At 35.4% G+C, this 27481-nt stretch overlaps 1 protein-coding gene across 16 annotated transcripts in view; it reads right to left on the reverse strand.

Moving 5' to 3' along the window:
• The window catches only part of ROBO1 (roundabout guidance receptor 1), a 1286018-nt gene that overhangs the window by 57489 nt on the left and 1201048 nt on the right, over positions 1-27481 (reverse strand). For all 16 annotated transcript variants that reach the window (XM_060416459.1, XM_060416456.1, XM_060416445.1 and 13 more), the window contains 9 exons: positions 26241-26412; positions 16946-17151; positions 15361-15442; positions 15025-15193; positions 14775-14941; positions 8865-8986; positions 7801-8032; positions 6733-6854; positions 3229-3400 (listed from right to left, as the gene is read on the reverse strand). In XM_060416459.1, coding sequence (XP_060272442.1) covers positions 3229-3400; positions 6733-6854; positions 7801-8032; positions 8865-8986; positions 14775-14941; positions 15025-15193; positions 15361-15442; positions 16946-17151; positions 26241-26412 — 1444 coding nt within the window. The remainder of the gene's footprint in view (positions 1-3228; positions 3401-6732; positions 6855-7800; positions 8033-8864; positions 8987-14774; positions 14942-15024; positions 15194-15360; positions 15443-16945; positions 17152-26240; positions 26413-27481) is intronic.

Consider the following 27481-nt stretch of genomic DNA (forward strand, 5'->3'; position numbering starts at 1 on the left):
AAGAAAACTTTCTTTTAAGACAAGAACCATGGCCAGAGACAGCTATAAGAACATTAAATATGGACAAGATTATCAAGTGTCATGAATAGCGGAAAAGGCTCCTATTTTCTCTTAGCTATTTTGATTCAAGAATTTAAGACTAATGGAATTATGGCTATTGAAATTTACTTAGTTCACACTTTTGTTTCAACCTACTATGAGACTCCTGGCTCAAGCCCACCATTTTACCACGTCACACAGAGCAGTTTGCAAAGTCTATAAAAGTCTGGAAGCTGTTCCTCTATCATCAAGGAATAACCTACTTTGTGGGCACTAAGTGATGCCAGTGCTGAGGATGCCCAGTGGCAGAATTCTTACTATCTGTAAGAATTACTTACTATCTGTATCTGCACTCTTAATGTTCTTCCCCTACAACACCTGGTCAAACAGGAAGGTGTTTGCCTATTTCATTAGAATTGGTGCTTTCTTACAATTGTTAAATCATTTGACTCTAAAATTGTTCTGCTAAAACCACCTGCTTTAAAGTAGAAACATTTTTTCCAGTCCAAAACTTTTTTTTCCAGAAAAATAATTGGAATAACTCATTGTTTATGAATAATATTTCTCAAATACAAAAAAAATAGTTTTTTTCTTATTAAAAGATATTGCTTTCTGATAAGACACTGGCAGGTAAAATAGAAAGCATTCCAAGGCTAAGGAAACAACCGTAGGAAAATAGTCTTTTCTATATAGGGCTAAATTGCTACTCGTGTTGTATATGGGTGTGTTTTTATTTATCTTTTTCTTAAACAGAATTCCAGATTTCATTCTATAGGGTCAAGGCTGAAAAATCTATTTTCACAAGCAGCCTGCCTTCAACTGTTTCTTGACTGAAAGTTTCATTTCATGTTCCAGACTCTTTTATCTATGGTTATCCTAAGAGCACTTCATCCTCTGTAAGTTCACCAAGTGGATCTATTCTTTTTATTTCTAATACACCCTTTGTATCTGCTAGGTTTATAGATTTCATGGCTATTTGCACAAAGTTAAGTTGGGTGGCTTCAGATTTTATGAAGACAGCTAAGAGGGGTTCCATGCAGGCGACCAGATGGGCTTAACAGAATAAAGTGCAGTGTGACTAATGAATTAAAATGGCCCTTCTCTATCTCAGTCTTTGTCTCACTGCAGCTGAGGCTATATTAAGATATGGAAAACTGGCACACATTTATAATTTCAAGAAAATCAATTTGATCCTTAAATCCTATGATTTAAATCTTAAATAAATAAAGTTACACATGGTCCTTTTTTCCAAGTCATTTTTGAAAACCCAGAACTAGAAGTCATATATAATTTTAAAAGTAGACAAATGAAATGACAATGTAAGTTAATACTAACTTTTCACAAAACTAGGCAACTATCTGAGTAAAAAGACCTATGTTTAGACCGTTTTCTCCCATACCTTAAACTGTTTTCTCCCATACACTGCAATAGTCAAGTAATTTTAAAAAAATTGTTTTCTATACTGCTTAAAAATTTGGAATGAACCAGAAATAAAACCATGAAGCTACTTCTTTTTATCACTTAAAAGTTGTGCATATTATAATCTGTTGAAAAAAAAAAAGCGTTAAAGGTAAAAGATATTCTCAGAATTAAATTCTGGCCCATGTCTGCAGTAGAGGCGACAAGCTCTCCACTAAAGCTTGAATGGTTCGCTCATAGCATACAGCTGTCAGGGGGTAACTCCCTAGTCAGTGTCTTAATTTTGTAGTGTTCCCATTCATCTGCTTGGAATCACAAAACTGAGCTCTGTGCAGCAGCAACATGCACAATTTCCAGACATGGTGCCATTTAAACCTTGCCCCACACTGTATGTTTCTTGTCTTCCTTTCTGCTGGCCCAGGGTCAACCTTGGAAGCCGCATCAGCCTGAGATTCTCCATGTCTACAATCACTGGACTTCAGGTGGACTCTGTGTTACTTTACAGAAATTCTGCAAGTGTATCTGGTACAGCAGCTAGTATTATCTTGACAGTGGAACATCAACAACAGTTTCCAAATTGGATATAAGGTTCCTTATGTATGCCAACAAAGTTTATTCAAAGTAGAATGTTTCTTAATTTTGTTGTGAGATAATTTCTAAGATGTCATCACTATTACCAACAAGAAACAATACTATGTACTTCTTTGTGATATACGAAGACTCATGTATCTGATTCTTTTTCATAGTTTAGCAACTGGCATAAAATACTACTAATGCTTAACTTCTGACCTGGAAGGAACAAAGTTGACTATATGCTTCTCAGTATCATGAAATTTCACTATCATCTCTTAACACCTTTTCTCTTCTCCTTCCATTTACAATTTTGTTGCTGTTTTTTTTGTTGTTGTTTCTTTTAGATTTGACTGGTAACCATTTGATACTTTGAATTGTATGCGTATGTCTCTATAACGAAGTATGGCAACTAAGTGTTCTGCATATTTTTTATTCCTCTAACCAGTTTTGAAGCACACTGTACTTTTAACTTTTTAAGTAACTAGCATATACCATATTTCAATGCTCTTTAACATCTCAGTCTATCTTTTGTTGTCACATGCAATACCATTTTAAATAGACAAAAATGGTAAATATAAATTGCATATTGCCCTAAACTTCAAATACTTAGTTTAAGTTTTACATAGAAATTTTTTTTTTAACCACATCTTTCCTGTTCACTGAGGCATCCTTTGTTGTTGTTTAGTTGCTAAATCCTGTCCTACTCTTTTGCAGCCCTATGGACTGTCAGGCTCCTCTGTGCAAGGGATTCTCCAAGCAAGAACACTGGAGCGGGTTGCCATTTCCTTCTCCAGGGGAATCTTCCCTCCGCAGGGACTGAACCTGGGTCTCCTGCATGGCAGACAGATTCTATAGCATGGAGACAGCAGGAAAGTCGAGGAGGCCTCACTGGTGCTCAGTTAATAGTATTTGTTGACAGATGGGAAAAAATGCAATAGGACAGGAAAAGGATGACACTGAACATTTACAGCCTTTTGCTCGAAAAACCATTTAAAATGTTCGTTTGGATAAGTTTAAATTTAGTTGTGATACTATAGACAGATAAAATGAAGCTAACAATATTATTTTTGTAATTCTATCGGCACATTCCATAGTCTGTGCAACTCGCACTGGCTGCCTCCACTACGTACCAAAAAGCAAAGGAGGACACTGGGTACAGTGCTAAGTCTTTCCAACCAGGTCTGCACTGGCACTCACCTAACTGGATGAACTGTGGCTCACTCTTCACCCCCGACCCGGCGCCCGTGCTGGCTGCCACCTCTACACTATATCGGATCCCAGGAACCAGTGAGGGAATGACCACAGAAAAGGTGGAACCATCTACTGTCTTGTTTATATGGTATCGCGTTTCATTGCCCAGACACCAGACCTGTAAGAAGAACACAACAGTTACGTAAGTTAATATAAAGATCAACATAGTATTGTGGTTTTAGACCTAGACAGAGTTCAGATCTATCATGAACCTAATATAGGAAGTTTCAAAAGTCATTTTCCCCTAATCTAGTTCTGAGAAGATGCTTCCTGTCAAACCTAGTGTTAGTAGTACGTTAAAAACCTCTTTGAACTTTCTTATATACTCTTAAAGAATTATATCAAGTGATTCTACAAATGTTTCTACAGAAGATTATACCAGGCGATTCTACAAAGAACCTGGTTCTTATCAACAGGATTTGCTTATTAAAAAAATACACCTAGGTATTATATGCCAGAAGAAAATAAAAGGAACTTGCAAAAACCTGTATACATCCAGATAAAGAACAGTAACTTACCTATCATCATTCAGTGTTTTCATTTCTGCTATGGACTGGGCATAATACCAGATATCACAAAATAAAAATGAGTGGGAAACTGTGTTTCTAATACTTTATTTCAACAGTTCTCAGGGATAAAATTACCTGACGCTGTTACAGCACCATCACTTTTTATGTCAAAACAAGAAGCAGTTGATTTAAAAAGAGAGAGTTTCTGAGCAATCTAAACTATCTCGGCATAAGCATGGTTTTTAAAAAGAAAACAAGGACATATTTAGCACATGGAACTCTGCTCAATGTTATGTGGGAGCCTGGATGGCAGGGGGGGGTGTTGGAGGAGAATGGATCCATGTGTATGTGTGACTGAGTCCCTTGACTGTTCTCCTGAAGCTATCACAACATTGTTAACTGGCTACACCCCAATACAATATAAAAAGTTCATAATAAATAAAGAGATGGAGCCAGGACCTATTATAGAAGTCTTTTCCGGAAATATGTGTTCCAGACCACCAAGACCTAAAAAATAAATATAACTGAACATAAAGAGTAAGGGTCATCCTAAGATTTTTTCCATCAATGGTATGTTAAACTATTATCCATGAAAGAAAAATAGCACTCTGATCTTGTATTTATGGTAATATTAATTAGTTTTTGATAAAATACAAGATCCTAATAACAATACATATTTAATTTGAAAGAAAAATATTCTAATAAGAAAATTATTGTATCTCTCATTAACTTTGATGATATTTGTGGTAGGAAATTATTTGTAGGAAATTAAGATCTCCGAGCTACGCTATAATCCTTAATTTAAATTTCTCTAAAGGATTACTGAATTATTAGAGTGATCTTTTGCAATGTTGTAGATCTTGGACATGATGCATGACAGTATCTGGACTTAATTTCTATAAGAAAATGATCCACGCAGTAGTAAAACACGCTCTGTATGCTTTATGATGTCCTCCAGCAAGATGTGGGATTATTTTCAAGTAGCCTATTGTTTAAACTGTAATAGGAAATGGGATTTAAAATGAATCTAAGAATGTCAGTGTCCTCTTTCACATGGGCAAAAATCTTTTTTGCTTTGAAAGTTAATATTATTTTAATATTGTTTCAATGCATAATACCAACAAATGGTCAGACTCTATACCAGGGTCTGATCATTTGGAAATAAAGAGTCCTTTGTGATTTTTTTTTCCCCCAATTACATTACACAGCTGAACCAAAGCCACAAACTGATTTTGTACCAGTCAATCAGGTTGTGAAAGGCATTTTATTATTTTAAATTGACCATGAAGTTAAGTGAAATCCACCCTTTCTCATTTCTTTAGGAGAGAAATGAGTTTTGACTCTTAGGGGAAAATGCCTACATTAACACAATTTTGCTTGAGAGCTGAGATAGCGCCTTATTCTATATGCTTAAAAATCTCTATAACAGTTTATTTTTCCAGACTGAACCATAGCATCCCAGTATTGAAATAATCTTGAAATTCATGAGAAAGTTCAAAGTGTAGAGATTCTTACCTATTAATGACTCAATTACAGTAGAAGATCTAATTTCAAACACCCTAAAATACACACAGTACATTTATAACAGTATTTTAAATACTTAAAAAAAATGTCACCCCTTTAAATTATACACAAATTCATAAAGAGGTTTTTAGTTTGTTTTTAAAAGTCATTTTAAAATGAAATGTTATACCTAAAATTAAGCTCAGTATATTTGGTCATCGTACAAATTATTTTGGTACTCAGAAGTATATTTACGGTCTTTATTTGGGCCTTACCCAAAATGCATATCAACACCACCTGGAAAGATCTACCAAAGTATATAAACAAGGGCCTTATTACAGATGCTGAACCAGAATCTTTCAGAATGGTGGCCACGCACCTATATTTGGAAAACGATTCCATAAGTAATTCTGATATTAGCATGCAATTACCTGTAGAAGGTAAACGTGTATTTACTTTCTTACCATCAATTTCATATCAATAGAAACAGGTAAGTTTTCACATTTATGAGACAATTCAGTACATATAATTTAACTAGTAACTAGAAAAATACTGAGGTATCATGGACATATAAAGCACTGTCTATAGAAATATACGTCTTGCAGTTAAAAAGTCTTCTAGTATGTAATGTGTTTACATACATATTGAAAAAATACAAGAGAAATTTACTTTCTTGTGTGATTTCCATAATTCAATCTATCATTTACTCATTTAACATAGCTCATTAAGACTGTGCTCTAATGGTTATTCATTAATAGGATAAATATCATGTCCCTAACTTAATTTTATTGTACCTTGGCATGCTTAATATATTTGCTTGAAAATAATCTAGGTAAGCCTTTCTAAATTCAATGATTAGAGATGATTAACTTCACAGGTAAAAATAATTATTTAGAATCACTGAATTAAATTACTTCCAATATATCGTATGTTTAAAAAATTTCATTCAAACATATATAGAAATTTAAAATTGAATTTCCTCTGAGACATAAAATTTTGTTTAGAGATGCTGAAAGATGAAGACAAATTTATTAAAAAATTTTCAGGCACACTGAAATAATTTTACCAACTCACCTCCAATGTTACAAAATTCCAAATGTGTTGAAACAAAGAAAGAAACCATATCTGATACAATTCCATGGGGCAAACTAATTCTGCAAATGCATTTAAGCTGCCTTTGGGGGTGGGGGGAATAAATTTTGACTAGTCTTTACATGTGTTACTTGTGTGAGCATCTATATATACTGTGAGCAGGTAAATGCTCTCTTTTAAATTATTATTTTTTCAAATGGCTTAAGAAAAAAGTATTTCACAATTATTGACTCAACGGACAAGTATTAAAAAAAAAAAATTTATGTTGCTATGCTCACCAGCAGATGGCGCCAAATATCCATGAACAATATAACCAAGCTTGCTTTTTTACTATACATGTATTTACCTTATACTCTTGGACCATTCCATTTTGAGTATCTTCAGGAGGTGGCTGCCAACTAACAAGAATTGCAGTTCCATTTCCATCATTCTTTGATACAGTTACACTTTGAGGTGGGGCACTGGGTGCTATTAAATTGTTTTAAAGAGCAAGTTTATAAATAAGCATATTAAAAAACATTGAAAGCAGGCATTTAAACCATTAAACAGAACAAAGTTTATGTCTATAAATATATATATATATATATATAAGGATGTGTCTCATCCAAGTCTGATTAGTCCCAAACTGTTTAAATTTTTCCTCGATACTGCTAACTTATTGTTACTGTGAATTTTCTATAACCAAAGTTATATAGATTAGCTATTTCCACAAAACATTCCAGGGGAATTCCTCTCTCTCCTATCCAAGTGCCACTGTCTCCCTAAAATGTTCAAAAGTATAAATGCTAACCATCCATGACATTAACTGTATTATAATTTACTGTAATCAAAGGAACAATTTAGGAACAATTCTTGTTATTTTTAAAGATTATACCTGTGACATGTAACTTGTAACGTTTATGTAAATACTAATTTTAATTTCCAGTTACAGAGTGGCTAGACATACTGACTTGTGTAGAGCTGAGGGGTTTCTAGGGATATGAACCATAAAATGTTAATCCCAGAAGGTCCTGGGCAAACCAAGACATTACTCACTTTATTTACAAATCCTCACTCAAAATAACATTTGATAAATGAATGAAAAAATTAACAGAAAGGCAAGCAAATTGAGGATAATTACATCTTTAAATGTGAATTTTAATTCTGAATAATTAGATATATCCAAGATATGTCACTAAGTAATACAATGTTCATATTTGCACATTTTTATATAGGCTGCTATTAAAGCAAGTCAAGTATTACAGACTTTAGTTTTTAGTAGTTCTAATTAAATAACATCTATTAACAAAATATAATGCTCACTACCAAGACAGTTAATAATGTCACTATTACCATTAAAATTTTTCAATTACATTAATAAAAGCCTAATGAAAGTACTGCAATGCATAGTCATCACACATTTCATTATACTTGCCTTCTTCTAGCGTTTTGGCAAATTTAATTTCACTATCTGCTCCTTGAAATTCATTAAAAAAAGGACGAGCTTTAATTTCATAGTTGACTCCTTTTTTGAGATCAGGGATAACCACACTATTTTTGGTTGGGGTCCTCACTTCAAAAACTAACCACTCGGATTCACCATGGTTGGCTCCAGACGGGCGGTAAAGAACTTTGTATCCTTGAATATACTGAGACTGTTGGTCCACCTATTACAATGACAAATAAAATGCAATCACTCATTCCTTCCATTGACTTGTTAGAAAATCATGAAAATTAATGTGACAAGAGGCAAAAAAATTCTATCTGGCTTCATCTCACAGTTTTCTAGTCTATATGAGGTAGAATATGAAAAACAAATCACTATCCTCTGTAATCTGTCCACTTATCCAGCTTAATGTATAAGATTAGCTATGAATTTCTATGCTTCATGCAGAAATGTGCCGCACCATGGCAGTTCTCTGGTAGACAGCTAGAGATAAGTCAGAGTGTCAAGGGGATGAGGAAACAACATGTGTTTTCCATTTTCTAATTTTAAAAGACTACTGAATGCTATTTAGAAATAGTTCTCAGTTAAAAATGTTCATATGTTAATAATTCTGTAAGTTATATACACTCTTTTGAAGAGTATTAGGAATACATAGCTTGTTTCCTTTGAGACGGGTAAAGTTCATTGTATGTGTGCTTAGTCACTCAGTCACGTCTGACTCTTTTCTACCCCACAGACCACAGCCCGCCAGGCTCTTCTGTGCATGGGACTCTCCAGGCAAGAATACTGGAATGGGTTGCCATGCCCTTCTCCTGGGGGTCTTCCCAACCCAGTTCATTACTGCATAATATAAAATACACGCAAGATGACATTTTTCTCTGTTTAAAACCATTTCATAGCTACCACAACAAACAATGTTTATATTATAAAATTATCATTGGTGGGGAAGTAAGGAAAAATATATATATGCATATTTTTCATATAATGATCTCCAAAAAGTCATCTGCTTATTAAAACTGAGATCAAGTATTACAACAGCAACAATGACTCACTGTCCAGTGCACTTCGATTGAAGAGGAGGAAAGGATGGTGGGGTTGTGGAGATGCAGTACAACATTCCCCAGTTCTCGCTGGACCTGCTTGTGATCCACCCCCTGACTGGTTGGGGGAATATCTGCAACAATCCCAGAAGACTGTGTCAAGCCTAGACAATGGTTCTGACGTGAATACAAGCATGGGGAAACAGTCCTTTCATTCATAGCAAATCTCAGAAAAGAAGAATCATTCCAACTGTGAAGAATAATTTCAATCTGTGCTACAGAATCAAACAGGAACAACCTAACCTTTTTATTAGAATCGGGAGGACAGGACATACAGAGAGAGAGAACAAGCAGAGGGCATAGAAAAAGCAAAACAGAGCAGGTGGCAAAAATAACAACGGCAGACATCAGTGTTTGAGGCCTCCTCCTATCACGTAATGATCGCTTTCTCGCCTAGGATGAACGGCTTAGTGCAATCCACTCTGAGTTTGTTACAGAACCTTCTGTAGTGATCCTAACTATGCAAGAAAGGAGATATCCAGGATCTGTGACCAGCAGATGAGTAATGAAGAGAATGGAAACACCCAAGTGGAAAGCAAGCGCAAAAAGAAATTAGACACCCCTTATCTTATAAGATAAACCTAGATATCTTTCCAAATAAGATATAAGTTAGTGGTTATAAAAGGGGGGTATGGAAACCACCAACAGGATAGGACAGGATAGAATAGAATAAATCTGATGAGAAAAGAGTACTTAACATCTATTTAACTGATGGTTGCTTTACTTTAATCATCGTATCCCTGTCAAAAAGGCTCAATAAAGAGCTTTAAATCTCAAAAAATCAATGTTTTTAGAAAGGAGACCAGGCATATAGTAATAATTAAAACCGTTACTAGTGTTCATTTATGTTGGATTTTTTTTTTTCCCAACAAAGAAGTATTTTTGCTAAACTTACTAAAAAGTCTGTACTTGATAAAAGTTGCCTGTTTCTACAGATATTTTCTAAATACAGATGCTTTGCTTTGTTTACAGTAGCCAGTAGCATGAACAAGAGAAGAAAATTAATACTTTTATATCCAGAATTGTCCTCAAATACTGTATTTTGGCACATATATTCTAGACTACTTTCCATCTCATAAGCAACAGAAACAAGAATATTAGTTTTATGAATAATTAAAGAAAGAACTGAGTTTGGATAGAAAACAAAAACATGGATATTAAAAGTAAGATCGGTTATCTGGGAAAATAATTTTAAAAAGAGTAGATATGTGCATTTGTATAACTGATTCACTTGCTATACACTTGAAACTAACACAACCCTGTAAATCAACTATACTTCAATAAAAATTTTTACAAATGAGGTTGGTAAGTATCTTTGATAGAGTTCAGGGAAGGCAGGCAAATCAAAGAGATGACAGATCAAGAGTACTATTCAAGACTCTGATGTAAAACCTTGATTTTATATATATATATATATATATATATGTATATATATATATATATACTGAGCCTCTGACATAAATTTATAAATAAGCAAAATGAGAAAAACTGAGTTTTGGCTTCTCATCCTTTATCAAACATTAGGAGTAGGTTTGGCTCATATTGGTCCTCAGGCCACAGACTATAGATAGAAAATACTTGATTGTTAAGTTTTTCATCTCAGGAATATTTCCTTCCGCACTAGTCTCCATTGCTCGCAGAACTTAATTACCATCTATCATTCATGGACAGAACTGGCAACTCCCCAACTCAGCAACTTGACAGCCATGTAACACTGGGAAGATTTTGTAACCTCACTATTTGCCAGTTACCTCATCTGTCAAATGGCAGTATCAGTGGAAGTCACTTTGGAGTGTTTTTGTGAGAACTGAATTTCTTAAGGCATAGAAAGTCCTTTTGTTGAAGGTAGGGATTGGGTCCATTTTTACAAACCTAGAATACCTAGCACAATGACATACATATAGAATGCGTTTAATTAACACTAGCTGAGTTAAAGTGAATTACTGTATGGAACACAGACACATATTATACACATTAGCTTCTAAATATGCTCTCTCATATGTAAGATTCCATCCTCAGGGAAATCGTCTGCCTTCTAGGAAGCGTCTTCAAACATGTCAGTAATCATTTTTAAAGGTAAAACTACTATAATTTGCATGGCAACCTCTAATTTCTCTGGTGGAGATAACCTTGCTAGTTAATCCTCTCGTGAAAGTTTCTAGATTCTCTTGCCTACTGTCACCACCTTGGAAATAGAACATTATTTCAGAGAATTCCTCACAAGCAAGAAAAATGGAAAGTAATGTTTCATAGTATAATATTGAGACATTTATTAATTGATCTCTTTATCGTTCTTGTTTTCCTTCTCCTCCTGAAAGAGGTGTATTATCATGAAAAAGGTCTTCCCAACATTCAGAATCAAACCTGGAGGAAATCTTAGATACTATTTTACCCCTGCCATTTCCCTAGTATTGGAGTTTCCTATACACGATCTTTGAGGATGGGACTGTTCAAGTCCCGTATCATTATTTACAATAATTGGTCTTTTATTACCTATAGCACACGTATTCTGTACATTCTGTGTCTGTGTACATATTCTTTAAAAGATAGGGTTCAAGAATGCTGTGTGGACAGAACGTGGATAAAGAACAGTATTAACAGTGGCAACAACCACCTTCATTGGTCTCCAATCCCCCCACCCCACCTGCTAGCTGCTCATTATAATCTCCCTTGCATTATCAAATCTTATATTTGAGAGAGCACATTTTGATTACCCTGGGATAGGGTTACTGTGACATGGAACAGTCAGGAACAGGAAACTATGCCCTATATCTATGACCCAGTTTACTCCTAGGAATCTCCACTTGGGGAAGGCTTTCCTGAAGCCATGCTGCAGAAGCAGTTAAAGAAGTTATGCTGGGATTTCCTCGGTGGTCCAGTGGTTAAGAATCTGTGCCCCCAGTGTGGTGGCTGAGTTCAAACCCTGGTCAGGGACCTAGATCTCATAGGACACAATTAAGACATTGAATGCCACAACCAAAGATCCCAGGTGGCACGCAGAAGACCTAATGTGGCCAAATCAGTCAATCAGTCCATCAACACTAAAAAGAAAAATTATGAAAACAAGTAGCTTGCCCGCTTCCTGTGAATCAATTTCCAACAAGTCTTTCCTGAATTCCCTCCACCTCGGCTCTTCCCCTAACTGCTTACGCATTCTCTTTCTGTCAATTGGATTTTCCCAGGTTCTTCCCCAGGCTCCTGCTATGGTCTGACTCAGCTCAGTTTCACTGTGTCCAAAAGCCATCTAAAACTAGACAGTAAAATTTGCCTCAATGTTAACTTCCATTTGCTGGTCTTATTTAGGTGCCTGGAGTTGGAATAAGCCTATCTTGCTCACACAAAAGTCTCTTAAAATATTAAGGAAAAAAAAATATCTGGCCTAGTCTAACTTTATTATTTGGGGGGATATTTTTTGTGCAAAGTTCTGGATTTTTTTTCCAGTGATAAGAATTTTAGCTTTCAATGCAGCCTCCCCAACCATCCTCATCTTCCTTTTAAATATCTTAAAATTCTACCTGAAAATGTAGTGCTCAAAAAAGAACACATTACTCTATTCGTGATCTCACCAGTTCAGATTTTGCTCTGCATATAATTCTGCTAAGACTACATTTGTTTTTCGGACAACTACTCACTCAGTTGGCTGTGGGAGGTGTTCTACCTAATTGACTTCAAACACTGAAGTCAGCCTCCCCCTCACCCTGCCCCCAACACACCCAATGCACACACTCCTTTTAAGCCCAGTATCCTCAGCCTATCCTTCTATAGCTAAGTTTTAAAACCTAAGTTCAAGTACCAGACTTTTAAATTTGCTCCATTAATTTTAATCTTGTTAGCGCTAGCCCATCATTCCAGTCTGTCGAGTTACTTAATTCTGGTTCTCTCACTTAAGCATGAGAGCTGTGTTTCTCAAATTTTATGAACTTTCCTTATTTTTAGTCCAGTGAAAGAAATACAAATCCAATGACGAATGACAAAGTCTTATGGTATAACATAGAAAAGAAATCTGAGTCCTGCATATTCATAAAGTTGGCTAATTTAATACTTGTCCAATCCTGTGGAGTAGGGATTTTTAGCCCCATTATATAGTTAAGGGAATCAATGCTCAGGACTCACTAGCTTGCTAATAGATTGAGGAGCTGAGATAACAAATTTTTTGATTTCAAAACGGTATGCCTGTTTTACTGTTTCCAGTTTTCCAGCTGACATGGGTTCATTTCACTTAGGTTATTCTACTAGCTATCATGCATAAAGGTAAGTAGATTAAAATTTTTAAAAAAACAAGTTAACAGATAAAGCATTAACAACTCCCCATTTACAGCTGAGGATGTATTTTACAAAGTCATTCATATGTATATATGACAGAATCACAGTTAATCAGAAACTTTCACTAAGGTCTATTGGGTAGAGACCACTGTACTGGGGACCAAAGTTTCAGTTCACTTTACAGCTGTCCTAGTTTCTGCATTCTTTACAAATGCGTATACAACACTGAAAACCTCAAACTGCCTTAAGGCAGGCTCTGAGACTATTAAAGCTACTGGTGAAGTGACTCATACTAGCAAATATATGCATTTGGGTGTGTTGATTTCACACAGCAAAAAACAGACGTGGGCATGTTCCATAGCTCGGTTTGCTTTCTCTGGGAATTCTGAAACAAAAGGTCCTTCTCAAAAGGTTGTTTATACACTCTTTAGAGAAGACAAAATGCCCAACATGGCAGCTAGACACTCTCTCAAAACTGGAAAAAGTAATTTAAATCTTTTAGTACTTCTGTGTACAGTTTGTTTCTATCACTGTAACTAAGTTTCAATTTTTGCTTTGGAAACACACAAAGATAGAGACATTATGATTCCTCTGCATGGTCACAAAAGAATCTTATATTTCTAATTCCTACCATCTAGAGGTAACCTTTCTTTACTAATCTTATATGAATAAAGTATATTTTAACTGTGACGACAATACATTAAAATAAAAGGTACAGGTTGATTCAAATTCACCTTTTTTTCAATATACAAGTTTTACCACTGCTTAAACATTAAAATAACAGGAGGAACAAGAGGGTGAATAGGAGATAATAATCTGCTGAAAGCTAAAAATAATTCTTATTCATGAAAGACAATAAAAAGCAGTATTTCCAGAATGTGGTTCAAGTGAAAAAATCCCCAATTTCAAATGTGTTTAGAAGCAGCTTCAACATGTTCATTCTTCCTTGTATCTGTTTTTTTAACTCAGCTTTGATGAACACATACATGATTTCCATTTGAAAGTTTAATACGTTATGGACAATGTAAGATCGACCAAAGAATATACAGACCTAGATTATTTCCATGCTTTGGAAAGATTGGACAGAGGGGTTAAGAACAACTATCTCTTACATTTGTGTGATTTCCAGAGAGTATTACTTGATTATGTTTGTAATGTTCAAGACTCATCCCAAAGGTCATGAATATTAATCTCATAAACAAAATTTCTTTAATTTTATATATAATTAAAGATTTTGTGATTTGTGATTAAGATTAAATCACAAAAAGATTTGTGATTAAGATTTTACATCCACATGTAGTCATATTTAAAAATCAAGAAACTGAATATATTATAAAAATATTCTCATAATCCTTTTGCTCATTGAATTTGTGACTTTATAAAACGAGAAACATTTCTTTGTTATTTGTCAAGTCATGGAGTGTTTAGTCAACAAAATAAGAAAGTTTGCAGACACCATGATTTAAAAATTAATTGAGCAACTAAAACACATATATTTTAAATATATAATCTTAGCATGTAGTACAAATGATTTTACTTGTATAAGTGTAACATCTAAAGATAAGTAGGTGTTCCAAGGCTGAGTGAATTAGTACTTACCTTGTGTTTTCACTGGGTCTGATATCTGGCTGGGATCACTAATTCCATATGCATTGGCAGCCCTCACAAGGAAAAGGTAAATCGCATTAGGTTTGAGTCCTTTAATGGCAAATGTTTCTGTTTTCACATTCTCTGCTACGGTCTGCCAGCTGCTACCAGATGCATGGCTATGGACAGATACATCAGTTAGAACATGCATATTTAATGGCAAATCAAAACAGAGAACTAGCAAACACCATCTTCGCTCTACCTGAAGGCTTCTATAATATAAGACGTTGGGGTTGCACCTGAATTCAAATTTGGTTGCCATGACAACGTTACTGTATTTCGGCTGACATCTGTAACTTCAGGTTTTGAGGGGGCACTAGGGATTAAATTTGGATCGGTGGGTCTTGGAGGCTGCACTGGAACTCCAAATTCTAACAAAGAAGAAAGAAATGAAAGATGCTTACACAGAGAAGCACACAAATGTAGATAAAATATCCATCCCCTACTTAGACTTCAAGACATCCACTTCATCTTTTTACCAGTTAGGAAACAACTACATTTCAAGCTTCACTTTTAGGTAAAATACTATCAAATTTACCTTGGACTTCAATGTAAGCACTCCACGTTGCTTCACCACTGGGGGTTGATGCAATGCATGTGTATCGACCAGTATCACCCAGCTGAGAAGACAAACCGAAAATAAACATTTGAAATACTCAAGAGCTCACTGGGCTGGAAAAAGAATTATATTTTGTATATGGCCCATGAATATGGATAGCTGCCTTAAAATGCACTAACCAGAAGCTTCCTCTTAATTTAACATGTTTTCATTGAATGTGAATTAAAATACTGCATGAAGATAAAAGACAAATTGTTATTCTAATTGTATGATAAATATATAGTATTTAAGTGCATTAATATCATCAATTTCTGCGTCAGGCACAGTACACGAGGTATATAACCTTAAATTCAAAGGGTTAATCTTTAATACTAATTTATATTTCATATTTACTAAGTCACATAGTAAGGCTAATAAAGTATAGCCAATGACTCTTCTTGCTGTTTCATATTTTACCTGAGTTACATCCACATGGATAAAGGAGATAAACAGATATTTAAAAGAAAATGGATAGACGCAAAACAATTTCTTCTTAAAGCATTCCCTCTTTTTTCTCATTTTATTTTTCTAACCTGTAACTTCAGGCAGTTTAACAAGTATAAAGTTAAACCCCAGCTAGAATGATGCTCTCTCCCCCTTCAGAAGACTGACTGCCAGAAAACAAACACAGGTCACATGCTCAATGGTAAAATCCTCAGTAGCATAATGAACCCATATACCTCTGCTTGAGGCAATAATTCTATCATCAAATACTATTGGATAAAGCAAGAATGCTGTCATTTTGTTCTGGCAAATGTAATAACAAAGTCACAATCACTGTCACAAAAAAGTGCAACATAGTAACTTTCGCAGCACATGAAATGAACTGCTATGTTGATCCAAAACTCCAAAGAAGCCACTCACAATAGGCAATAAAGCAATTGAAATTTATGTTTATTGCTGTCAAAGCTATTCTTTCATATGCCCCATGAGCTTGTCTCGTCTTGACCTAAAATGAAAAAGAAAAACCAAAACAAAACAATATAGTCCTGAAAAGAACATGTATGGGATGTGATGTCCTGGGAAGGTAAATGCCTAAATTGTTCCCACGAACCTGTGAGATTTCATCATTTCACATTCTGATTTGAAATGTACATTGAATCTATACACCGCTTTATCATTTTTGTTTGCATGTAGAGTATTCTGTAATTGTGAAATGCTGAACCAAATATTCACAATAGAACTCTTGAAGTTTACAGCACATAATATAGTACTGGAAAATAACTTTGAAAAATGGAAGGAACGCATTATATCACTGCTTGGAAGGCATTTTTTTTTTCTCCCACAAATTCTCATCCTTTTCTCCTCCATGTAAAACCTTACACTACTTGCCATGGGTTAAATTATGAGTCATATCACCAGAAATATACACAGAGAAGTGTCTGAAAGAATAAAGCATCAAATTAAACATATTAATACTGCTATTAGCATTTCATTATTTCTAAAAATTGAGGCTTCAACACTGGTTTGCTGGAGGCAAAAACAAAGTGGAACAAAATGGGAAACCCAGGGTGTCACAAGTTACCTTAGCATATCGAATCTGTAGTACTCCGGTCTCCAGCTGTTTGATTCGAGAGTCTTGGGTTGAAACAAGGACTCCATCCTTTCTCCACAGAATTGTGGGCACTGGACTGCCTGTGGCCACACAGCTGAGCACTAAAGTACCATCCACTGCTACAGTCTGATTCACAGGACCTTGTCGAATGACTGGGGGAGGTCGGTCTGCAATCACTGCCAGCAAAAACAACAGGAAATAGATTTCTGCAACTGGAAGCAATTTTCTAATCATCTGAGCAACAGCAGTTGCTCTAGGCTTTGAAACACACTAATTAAACAAGTAATTAAAGTAGGAGACATGCATTATTCAGAATGCATTTCTATGATGTACTGATTCAGAACTTTAAAATGAGATACAATGTACCAACCACTGAGTAGGCTTGCTGCATTGTCCAGGGACCTATTTAAGAGTTCAGAGACTACATAAGGGTTGTGGATGGTGAAGATGTATGGTGGTGAGAAGTGGAGTACTGTGCTTTTTAAATTTTAAAATATGTAAAACACAAAATGACAACAAAAAACTATTTAGCCTAAGGAAATGTATGAGATAGATCTTCATAAATGAGCCAAAGCCAACTTGACAATGGTTCTGTGTCCAACAGATAGAATGATGGTATCACACCAGCATGTTTGATAATTTTGTATCCGAAAACATGCTTTGGGCTTTGACAACTGACAAATAAATAGGATTGAGCTCTTTTGATATTGGGATTTTTTTCTATTAAAATAGTACATGCTTAAACATATCTCAATCCTAATAATTTCAGGGAAACTGGAAAACTGTCCAAAAATACTGTTGGTAGGTGGTAGTTCAGGTGATAAAGAATCTGCCTACAATGAGGGAGACCCAGGTTTGATCCCTGGGTCAGGAAGATCCCCTAGAGAAGGAAAGGACAATGCATTCCAGTATCCTTCCCTAGGAAGTCTCATGGACAGAGGAACCTGATGGGCTACAGTCCTTGGGGTCTCAAGACTTGGACAAGATTAGGGAGTAAACAATGACAAATCCAAAAATATAACTCAAGCTGATACTCTAACTCAGGAAATAATACACTTCTATATCAGAATTATAGGAATGGGAAGATGCTTTCACTAATTTTATTATCTTAACAGTTTTAATGTCCTATGGAAGGAAAGAATGGAAGGCAATGTTTACAAAATACAAATAAAATTATTTTTATTATATGAAAAAAATCTAAAAGTTTTATCTGAGACAATAAAATCATAATTTGGGGGAAAATCCACAGCAACTGCAGTGGAACGAGAATAAAGCCTGCATGAGAGAGATCTTCTATCCCTTGACCTTGGCAATTTAGGTGAAATTTCATAGATAGTTTTGTAAATGATTAACAAACAAAAAAAGTTCATTTTTCATTATTAAACTTTAAAATTCTGAATATTCGTTTAAAATTTCTATGTCATGAGTATTCAAAAGACAACTCTAAGAAATTGCCTGCTTAAAGAAAATTAGTTGCCAGAGTAACTAAATTTTGGATGCAACATTTTCAAGTCTGGATGTGTCACATTCAAAGTTTTATGCACCAAAGATTCTGCACAAGCTGGAGTCACACGTCAATTTGCTCCTCATTTATCATGCAATAATTATTAGTGTTGGGCATTCAATCTAAGAAAAACAAGAAAGCAAGAGAGTGAAATCAGCAACTGTGCATTTGTACTTCACCCTTCCAATTCTCTTCCATCTTTGGTTGCTAGTGTGAAATTTGTTAATACCGTAGGGGTGTATTAGAAGGCTGGAGCTTGAAACTTGGCAGGAATGTTTCAGATACTCCACGGGTGAAAAATATAAGCCAATAATTCCTTTGCTTAGAGTTGTTTAATCTTTTCTACATTATCTGTTAAGTTTGGCTAAAATCAAATTAAATGCCCCTCCTGGTATGTATGAAAAAATAATGATAGTGTTTTATTGCACTGAGGTTTTTATAAGACTCTATCGCCTGTGCTCCCTTGATTCTAAGAATGAATGAATGTTTATTTCTAGATATTAATTAAATTAGTAACAGAGTGGTTCTTTATAACTGATTATAATTAAGCCCAGTAGTGCAGTGGTTTACTTTCATAGTCTTGTTATATTTAGAAATAATTCAGTATCTGGGGATTTATTCAATTCTTTCTATCTTCACAGTTCTTTGATATTTGCCTCATATTTAGCATCCTTTGCATTTTCTTATCCTATCCCAACCCAGAATAATGATGTTGTTTCCCAGTTACTCATTTCTTCCTAGTTTACCTTGGGTGGTTTACAAAAATAAGCACGAAAAGAGGAGCAGGCTTGATTATCAGCCTATACCATCTGTCATGTGTCTTTAGGCAAGTTCTTTATATTACCTAAGTCTCTGGTTTTTATCTGTAATATGAGGATAATAATACTTGTTCTAACCAGCTCCAGGGATTGCTATCAAGATTTAAGTGGAATAATAAATATTCCATGTGCTTTGCTAATTGCAAAAAGCTAGACATTTATATGAATTGTGAAATCACCACTTACCCTTTTCTATAAAATAGTAAGATGCAAATCAGAGGCAAAAAAGTTCATTAAAGCAATTTTATATTTTTAGGTAAGACAACGCAATATGTTGGTGTCACAGATTAGAATAAAACACTGATAAAACATCTAAAGTTACACAAACTAAAGTGCATGGCACATTTACAAATCAATCCTAAATTTAGGATTTCTGAGAAAAACTTCAAATAGTCTAATAGCTCACATTTGGATTATTAGTATGAATTATCAGGTAGTAAAGCAGGATGTGTAAGAAACAGAAATATGATTTAAAGAAAGTAAGTGCATGGACTTTGGAAACGGAAGGATTCAGCAGTGTAAAATGAAAATGTTCCATATCTGTGCTCTTTAATATAGAAACCAAGAGCTTCAAGTGGCTACTGAGCACCTGAGTGTGGCTGGTGTGATTGAGGAACTGGATGTGTAACTTTAAGTAATTTTAATTGTTATTTAAATAGCCTCATGCGGCAGGTGGCTACTGTACTGGATGGTGCAAACTTTTGTTTTAAATCTCAGTTCTGCTAGCTAGTATCTGAAGGCTCTGGGTATATCTTTTTTTTTAAATCAGTCTATCTTTATTGGAGTATGGTTGCTTTCCGATATTGTGTTAGTTTCTACTGTACAGCAAAATGCATCAGTCATACATATACATATACCCCCTCTCTTCTGGACTTCTTCCCATTCGGGTCACCACAGAGCATTAAGTAGAGTTCCCTGTGGTATACAGTAGGTTCTCATTAGTTACCTATTTTATACGTAGAATCAATAGTGTATATGTATCGATCCCAATCTCCCAGTTGCTCCTATCCCCACTCCCCCCTTGGTATCTGAGTAAAACACATGTCACATATTAATGTAGAATCAACAAAAATGGAGTAGATGGTATTACTTGCAAGGCAGGAATAGAGACAGAGACATAGAAATCTGGGTGTATCTTTTTACCATTCTCTGCTGCAGTGTTAGGTCTGAAATGATTGATCTGTTTAAAGTTACTAGCATAGTGCCTGGCACAAAGGAGACATTAAATAACTATAACTGCTGATTTTAATTATCAGTATAGTGGTGCTGGTGCTGGTGCTGGTAGTGGTGCTGGTTCCAGCAGTGTAGCAGGTGATATATTCCTAGTTTTCCACATGTTCAGTGAAAGATTTAAAGACCCTAAATATGAAGCTATAACATCAGAGGTAATATTTTTGTCACCTCAAAAAATAATCATAAAGTCTATGTTAATACATATAAATATAGTCATAAGATAACCTTAAGTGAGAAAGAGTATAGAATAACACAGGTGCACTGACTAGTTTGAGTATGCAAAATTACATCTATACACCAACAAACGGGGCATCCCAGGTGATGCTAGTGGTAAAGAACCTGCCTGTCAACGCAGGAGATGAGACATAAGAGACTCGGGTTCAATCCCTGGGTCAGGAAGATCTGCTGGAGGAGGAAATGGCAACCTACTCCAGTATTCTTGCCTGGAGAATCCCCAGGGACGCAGCAGCCTGACAGGCTGCAATCCATAGGGTAGCAAAGAGTCAGACATGACCGAGGTGACTTAGCATGCAGACCAGCAAACGTTAAGAGTCATATATCACAATTGCCATCAGTTTGCAAAACATATCTCAAATACCTGAAGGCTGTAAACAATTATCTCATTTCAGCAATTAGGAAGCTGAAACACTGGAAGCAATTGGCAAATAGCTAGTAATTGGAAAACTAACCCTCTATCCACTGTATATCAATAACTTTTGAGAGATTTATGCAAGCGATTTTAGATGTTATATATCATTCAGTCACCACTAACTACTTATTCTTACTTTTTAGTAATAAAGAGAAGAAGCATTTTCAATTAAATAGGTGACATGAATTTCTATGTTCCTGAGTCAAATGTGACTAGGTGTAGGCCTCAGGTGCAGAGAAATAGCACTTCAAAGACAATTATGCTCTACCATAGTCTCTGCCTCATGCTTTGTTCTGCCTTTGCCTTTGTTCTGTTTGCAAACAATAAAGAGAAAAAGATGAGAAACTAAAGTCAAGTAGTATCCAGAAAATACTCTGCCTATTATCTCTCTTCTTGATTTGGTAATATGTAAATAAGGCTATGGTTTTTCCAGTGGCCATGTACGGATGTGAGAGTTGGACTACAAAGAAAGCTGAGTGCCAAAGAAGTGATGCTTTTGAACTGTGGTGTTGGAGAGGACTCTTGAGAGTCCCTTGGACTGCAAGGAGATCCAACCAGTCCATTCTAAAGGAGATCAGCCTTGGGTGTTCTTTGGAAGGAATGATGCTAAAGCTAAAACTCCAATACTTTGGCCACCTCCATGCGAAGAGTTGACTCATTGGTAAAGACCCGGATGCTGGGAGGAATTGGGGACAGGAGGAGAAGGGGATGACAGAGGATGAGATGGCTGGACAGGCATCACCGACTCGATGCACATGAGTTTGAGTGAACTCCGGGAGTTGGTGATGGACAGGGAGGCCTGGCAAGCTGTGATTCATGGGGTCTCAAAGAGTCAGACATGACTAAGTGACTGCAATGAACTGAAGTGAAATATTGATATTGTCAGCACACACAATTGGTACAGCTTACCTATAAAGAATGAGTTCATAGTTGGAAGTTATCTGTACAATGTTTATGGACTCCAAAACAAACAAAACTAAAAATTTGGTACCACCACAGCAAATACAAAACCACCCAAAATCTCCCCAGAGATTTTAAGATGAAACAGGACATTTAGTTTTAGAAGTGAACTGGCTACTAGGGATGAATCCCAAATCCACAAATTTAAGGGTTTTGTTTTCTTTTAGTTTAGCAGAAGTTGATATGCTTGATCTATTCTCACATATAACCCTTCATGATAAAGCCATGTCAAAGGCACTTAGAAAGTCTTGCTTTCAATTATGAGAATAGTAAGGGATATTTCCTTGGAAGGAAAATTATGACCAACCTAGATAGCATATTGAAAAGCAGAGACATTACTTTGCCAACAAAGGTCCATCTAGTCAAGGCTATGGTTTTTCAAGTGGTCATGTATGGATGTGAGAGTTGGACTGTGAAGAAAGCTGAGTGCTGAAGAATTGATGCTTTTGAACTGTGGTGTTGGAGAAGACTCTTGAGAGTCCCTTGGACTCCAAGGAGATCCAACCATTCCATTCTAAAGGAGATCAGCCCTGGGTGTTCTTTGGAAGGAATGATGGTAAAGCTGAAACTCCAGTACTATGGCCACCTCATGCAAAGAGTTGACTCATTGGAAAAGACTCTGATGCTGGGAGGAATTGGGGGCAGGAGGAGAAGGGGACAACAGAGGATGAGATGGCTGGATGGCATCACTGACTCAATGGACGTGAGCTTGAGTGAACTCCGGGAGTTGGTGATGGACAGGGAGGCCTGGCAAGCTGCAATTCATGGGGTCGCAAAAAGTCAGACACGACTGAGTGACTGAACTGAACTGAACTGAAGGGATATTTGAAAATACTTTATCATAGTTTCCTTTGGCCATTTCTCATGTACATCCTTACATACAAGTTGCTTTATAAAGTTGCAATCATAAACATATTTTCAAATCTATGTTCTACTTTTTCTAAATATTGATTATATCAATCATTATCAAATTCATTATGTGTCTTCACAGTCATCATTGAATAGCTCTAATACACTTAAGAAATTGTAAAAACATTTTGAAAGTGAAAGTGGGTCAGTCATAACCAACTCTTTACGACCCCATGGACCATACAGTCCATGGAATTCCCCAGGCCAAAATACTGGAGTGGGTAGCCTTTCCCTTCTCCAGGGGATCTTCCCAACCCAGGGATCCACCCCAGGTCTCCTGCATGGCAGGTGGATTATTTACCAGATGAGCTACAAGGGAAGCCCCCAAAACATTTTAGGTTATCCTAATTTATTGGAGTCAGTAGATATATAATGTATATCATACACAATGTTAAGAATGTGAACTTTTGAGTGAGATGGCCTGAATTTTGAAGTATGTCTTAATCAACAGCTAGCTGTTCATTCCTTCCTTCTTTGTTACAACTACTTATTTAAAAAAAAAATATCTAGTGAGTGTCTACCATGTCAGACCTTGGTGGATACAGTGTATATATTTGATTTGATTGGACAGAAATATTCCCTAAGTCAGAAGACTCAGATTGTTAAAATGTTAATTCTTAAATTGTTCAACAATTAAATTGGAATCAAAACTAAAATTCTGATTTCTTTGTCTGCCTAGCATATTAGGTTGTGTATGTATATCTGTATGTGTGTGTGCATTATGTGTATGGAAATTGACCAGTTTTAAAGTCTTTATTGAAAAATGAAGAAGACCTGTAACAGCCAACCTAAAACATGAGAAACAAAGTTGGAGACTTTACCAGTTTGTAAGGTTTACTATAAAGCTATAAAAATTAAGATCACAAATACTGGCATAAATAACTGGAATATAACAGAGAAAATAGAAGTAGGTTACTACATTTCTGGGGCCTTCCCTCATCGCTCAGTTGGTAAAGAATCCACCTGCAATGCAGGAGACTTGGTTTGTTTCCTGGGTTGGGAAGATCTGCTGGAAAAGGGATAGGCTACCCACTCCAGTATTCTTGGGCTTCCCTTGTGGCTCAGCTGATAAAGAATCTGCCTGCAATGTGGGAGACCTGGGTTTGATCCTTGGGTTGGGGAGATCTGCTGGAAAAAGGAAAGGCTACCCACTCCAGTATTCTGGCCTGGAGAATAGTCCATGGGGTCGCAAAGAGTCAGACATGACTGAGTGACTTTCACTTTCACTACGTTTATGTTCATTGAATTATGATTAACATGTCACTGAAATTCACCGGGCAAAGGATTGCCTTTTCAGTAACTGATGCTGAAATATTTAGGGTCCATATAAGGGAAGAAAAGGAATTTTGACCCTTATTTTATACCATACACAAAGATTAGTTAAAGATTAACAACTTAAATGTCAAACATACAGACAATGAAGATTCCAGAAAAAAACAGGTGAATATCCTCATGATCTTAAGGTAGACTAGGGAACCAAAAGGCCAAAGCACAGGAGAAAAAAATAATACACTGGTTCTCATTAGAATTAATTTTTATGCCTTAAAATCATCATTAAGCAAATGACTGGGAATAAATATTTACAATACATATATCAGACTAAGATATAGCCAGACTACATGTGAAAATGGAAAAAAAAAAGAGAGAGAGAGAAATGAGTAGAGTACATGCATCCCCGAAAAGGCAAACCAGGATAACTGAGTGCATATGCCCACCCATAGTCTTCTACAGAAACATTTAGCTTTATTAATAAAAGTCCTGAATTGAAAATAACCCATCAATAGAAGAGTACATAAATAAACATAAATAAATTGTGAGCTACTTATACAGTGGAATACTATACAGCGACAAAAAGAGTGCATATGTATATTTTTATGTATATGTACATGTGTATATACAAGTACTCTCCAGTGTTTGAAAGTTCATTATGAGCCAGTTTGCTTTTATGAGGGCTTCCCTGATGGTTCAGTTGGTAGAGAATCCGCCTGCAATGCAGGAGATTCTGGTTCGATTCCTGGGTTGGGAAGATGTCCTGGAGAAGGGAAAGGCTACCCACTCCAGTATTCTGGCCTATAGAATTCCATGGACTGTATAGTCCATGGGGTGGCAGAGTCAGACATGACTGAGTGACTCACTTTTTTTGCTTTTATGAAAGACCCATATTAATATAGGGCTTCCTAGGTGTCTCAGTGGTAAAGAATCCTCCTGCCAGTGCAGGAGATGTGGGCTTGTTCCCTGGGTCGAGAAGATCCCCTGGAAAGGGAAATGGCAACTCACTCCCAGTGCTCTTGCCTGGGAAATCCCATGGACAGAGAAGCCTGGCAGGCTATCGTCCATGGAGTCACAAGGAGTCTGACATGACTGAGCACGCAGGCGTGCACATTAGTGTATTTGCTCATTAACTGAAATAAATCTGAAGTGCATTTTCAGTTTTATGAAAAGAAATAATTATTTCCTCACTTTATGCCATTTCTACTTATATTTCTGTTTCATAGGAATGTTCTATTTTCAAAGAGCAGAGGAAATCTGTTTGTATATACTTTTTATATATTTATATGCTTACTTATATTTCCTTTTCTTCTACTGCTTTCCATCTAATGGTTTGGAGATTTTCTCTATTGTTATTCAGTCTGGAAGTCATGTCCAACTCTTTAACCCCATTGACCATAGCACATCAGGCTTCCCTGTCCTTCACTATCTCCAGGAGTTTGCTCAAATTCAGATTTCTCTATTACTGCATCTTTATATTTGGCATTAATTAATCATGCTTAGAAGAGTTGATAAACAGAACAAAAACTTGCTCATCTTGAGTTGTGAGAAGGATCTGTCAACAATTCATCTTATCTTCATGATTTGGAAGAAAGAAAAAGGATGATGTTTTATACCAAGAGATTTTAAAATATTTTTTTATTTTTCAAAACATGGACACAGTCCTGTGTATAACTATTCAGTGTAAACTTTCCTTGTATAATTGCCATGCTTTTATGAATCTAATTTGATGCAAGAAATTTCATATAGCCTAGTTAAAATAAAAATGATTTTACATTTAATCACTTTTATCTTTATCCTTTTAGCCTTATATCAAAATTACTGTAAGAAAGGATACAAAGTTGAAAATAAGTGTGCTTACTGGTATTCTCTTTCGACACTAAGCCAAACTTTGCCATTTTGAAATAAAATGTTCTACTTTACCATCGGTAACTTCCAAATATGCTTTTGTGATGATACTTCCGGCAACATTCAAAGTCTGGCAGATATAATAACCAACATCAGATCGCTGGACATTAGTAATAGTGAGGTCACCAGTCTGGGAGACTGAAAAACGGCTGGATGACTGTGGTGGCTGATATGAGAAAAGCAGATTCTAGAACCCAGAATTTGGGAGGAAAGAATAATAAGTTAATTGCTAGTTTCCAACATGTTTTTATGTTTTATATATTTATAAACAGATATATAAATAGCAGCAGCAGCACATGAATATTTATACATACACAAATATATGTATGAAAATAAACTAAATATTCTCTATCACATACCAACATAGACAGAGGTACACACACACATACAAATGAACAAAGTTTAATCATCTAAACTTAAATGGGGTTATTTGAAAATTTAAATGAATTCTAAATATTGATAGATGCCTTTATAATTTCAATGTCAAACAATACTATTTATAAAAGAATATGAAATACTATTAGAGTTAAATGTTTTACATGTTTCAGCAAAACAGACTTAAAACTTTTGTTTCACATAGATGCGACTATTAGAATTCTAAACATTAAATCTTTTAATATATAAACAATATTAAAATTTAAACACATTCCAACAAATTAAGTTTAAGGATATCATTTTGGTACCATCACAAGAATCTCTGTTACCTGTCCATTATAAAAGTTCAGTAATCTCTATCAAATTGCCAAGTTTCTTGTTTTTCTGGTGAAATGGTGAGCATATCTATCATAGATTTTTAAATTCAAATACTGAATTTAAGAATTCATAATGGAGTTTTATTTCTGCAGAAAGTTTTCTTAAAAACAAACTCTAGACAATATGTGATGTTACTTGGTGGTACAAATTTCTCTCTATGAATCTAAACATCTTGCTCATTGGAAGGAGTATATACTTCATGAAAAGTAACATGTGGTATCATTCTTTTTCATGAAATAAATAATATCAACATTTCTTCTAATCAAAAAAATTTGTTACTTTTTAAAAATTTTAGGTGCCTTTTAACATGTATCACTTATAAAAGCTTAACTATTAGTGCATGGATATGTATTCAAAAACAAAATATTAAGAAATAGTGAGTTATTAAATCATACCAAACCAAATCAAAAATTATTTCAAATATGATATAGATATTAGATGAAAATGAATGATCTATTTAAATAATTAAGTGGATCATTTAAATATTATTCTACTAAGAAGAT

Source organism: Ovis aries, chromosome 1 (genome assembly GCF_016772045.2).
Source record: "Ovis aries strain OAR_USU_Benz2616 breed Rambouillet chromosome 1, ARS-UI_Ramb_v3.0, whole genome shotgun sequence".
Lineage (NCBI taxonomy): Eukaryota > Metazoa > Chordata > Mammalia > Artiodactyla > Bovidae > Ovis > Ovis aries.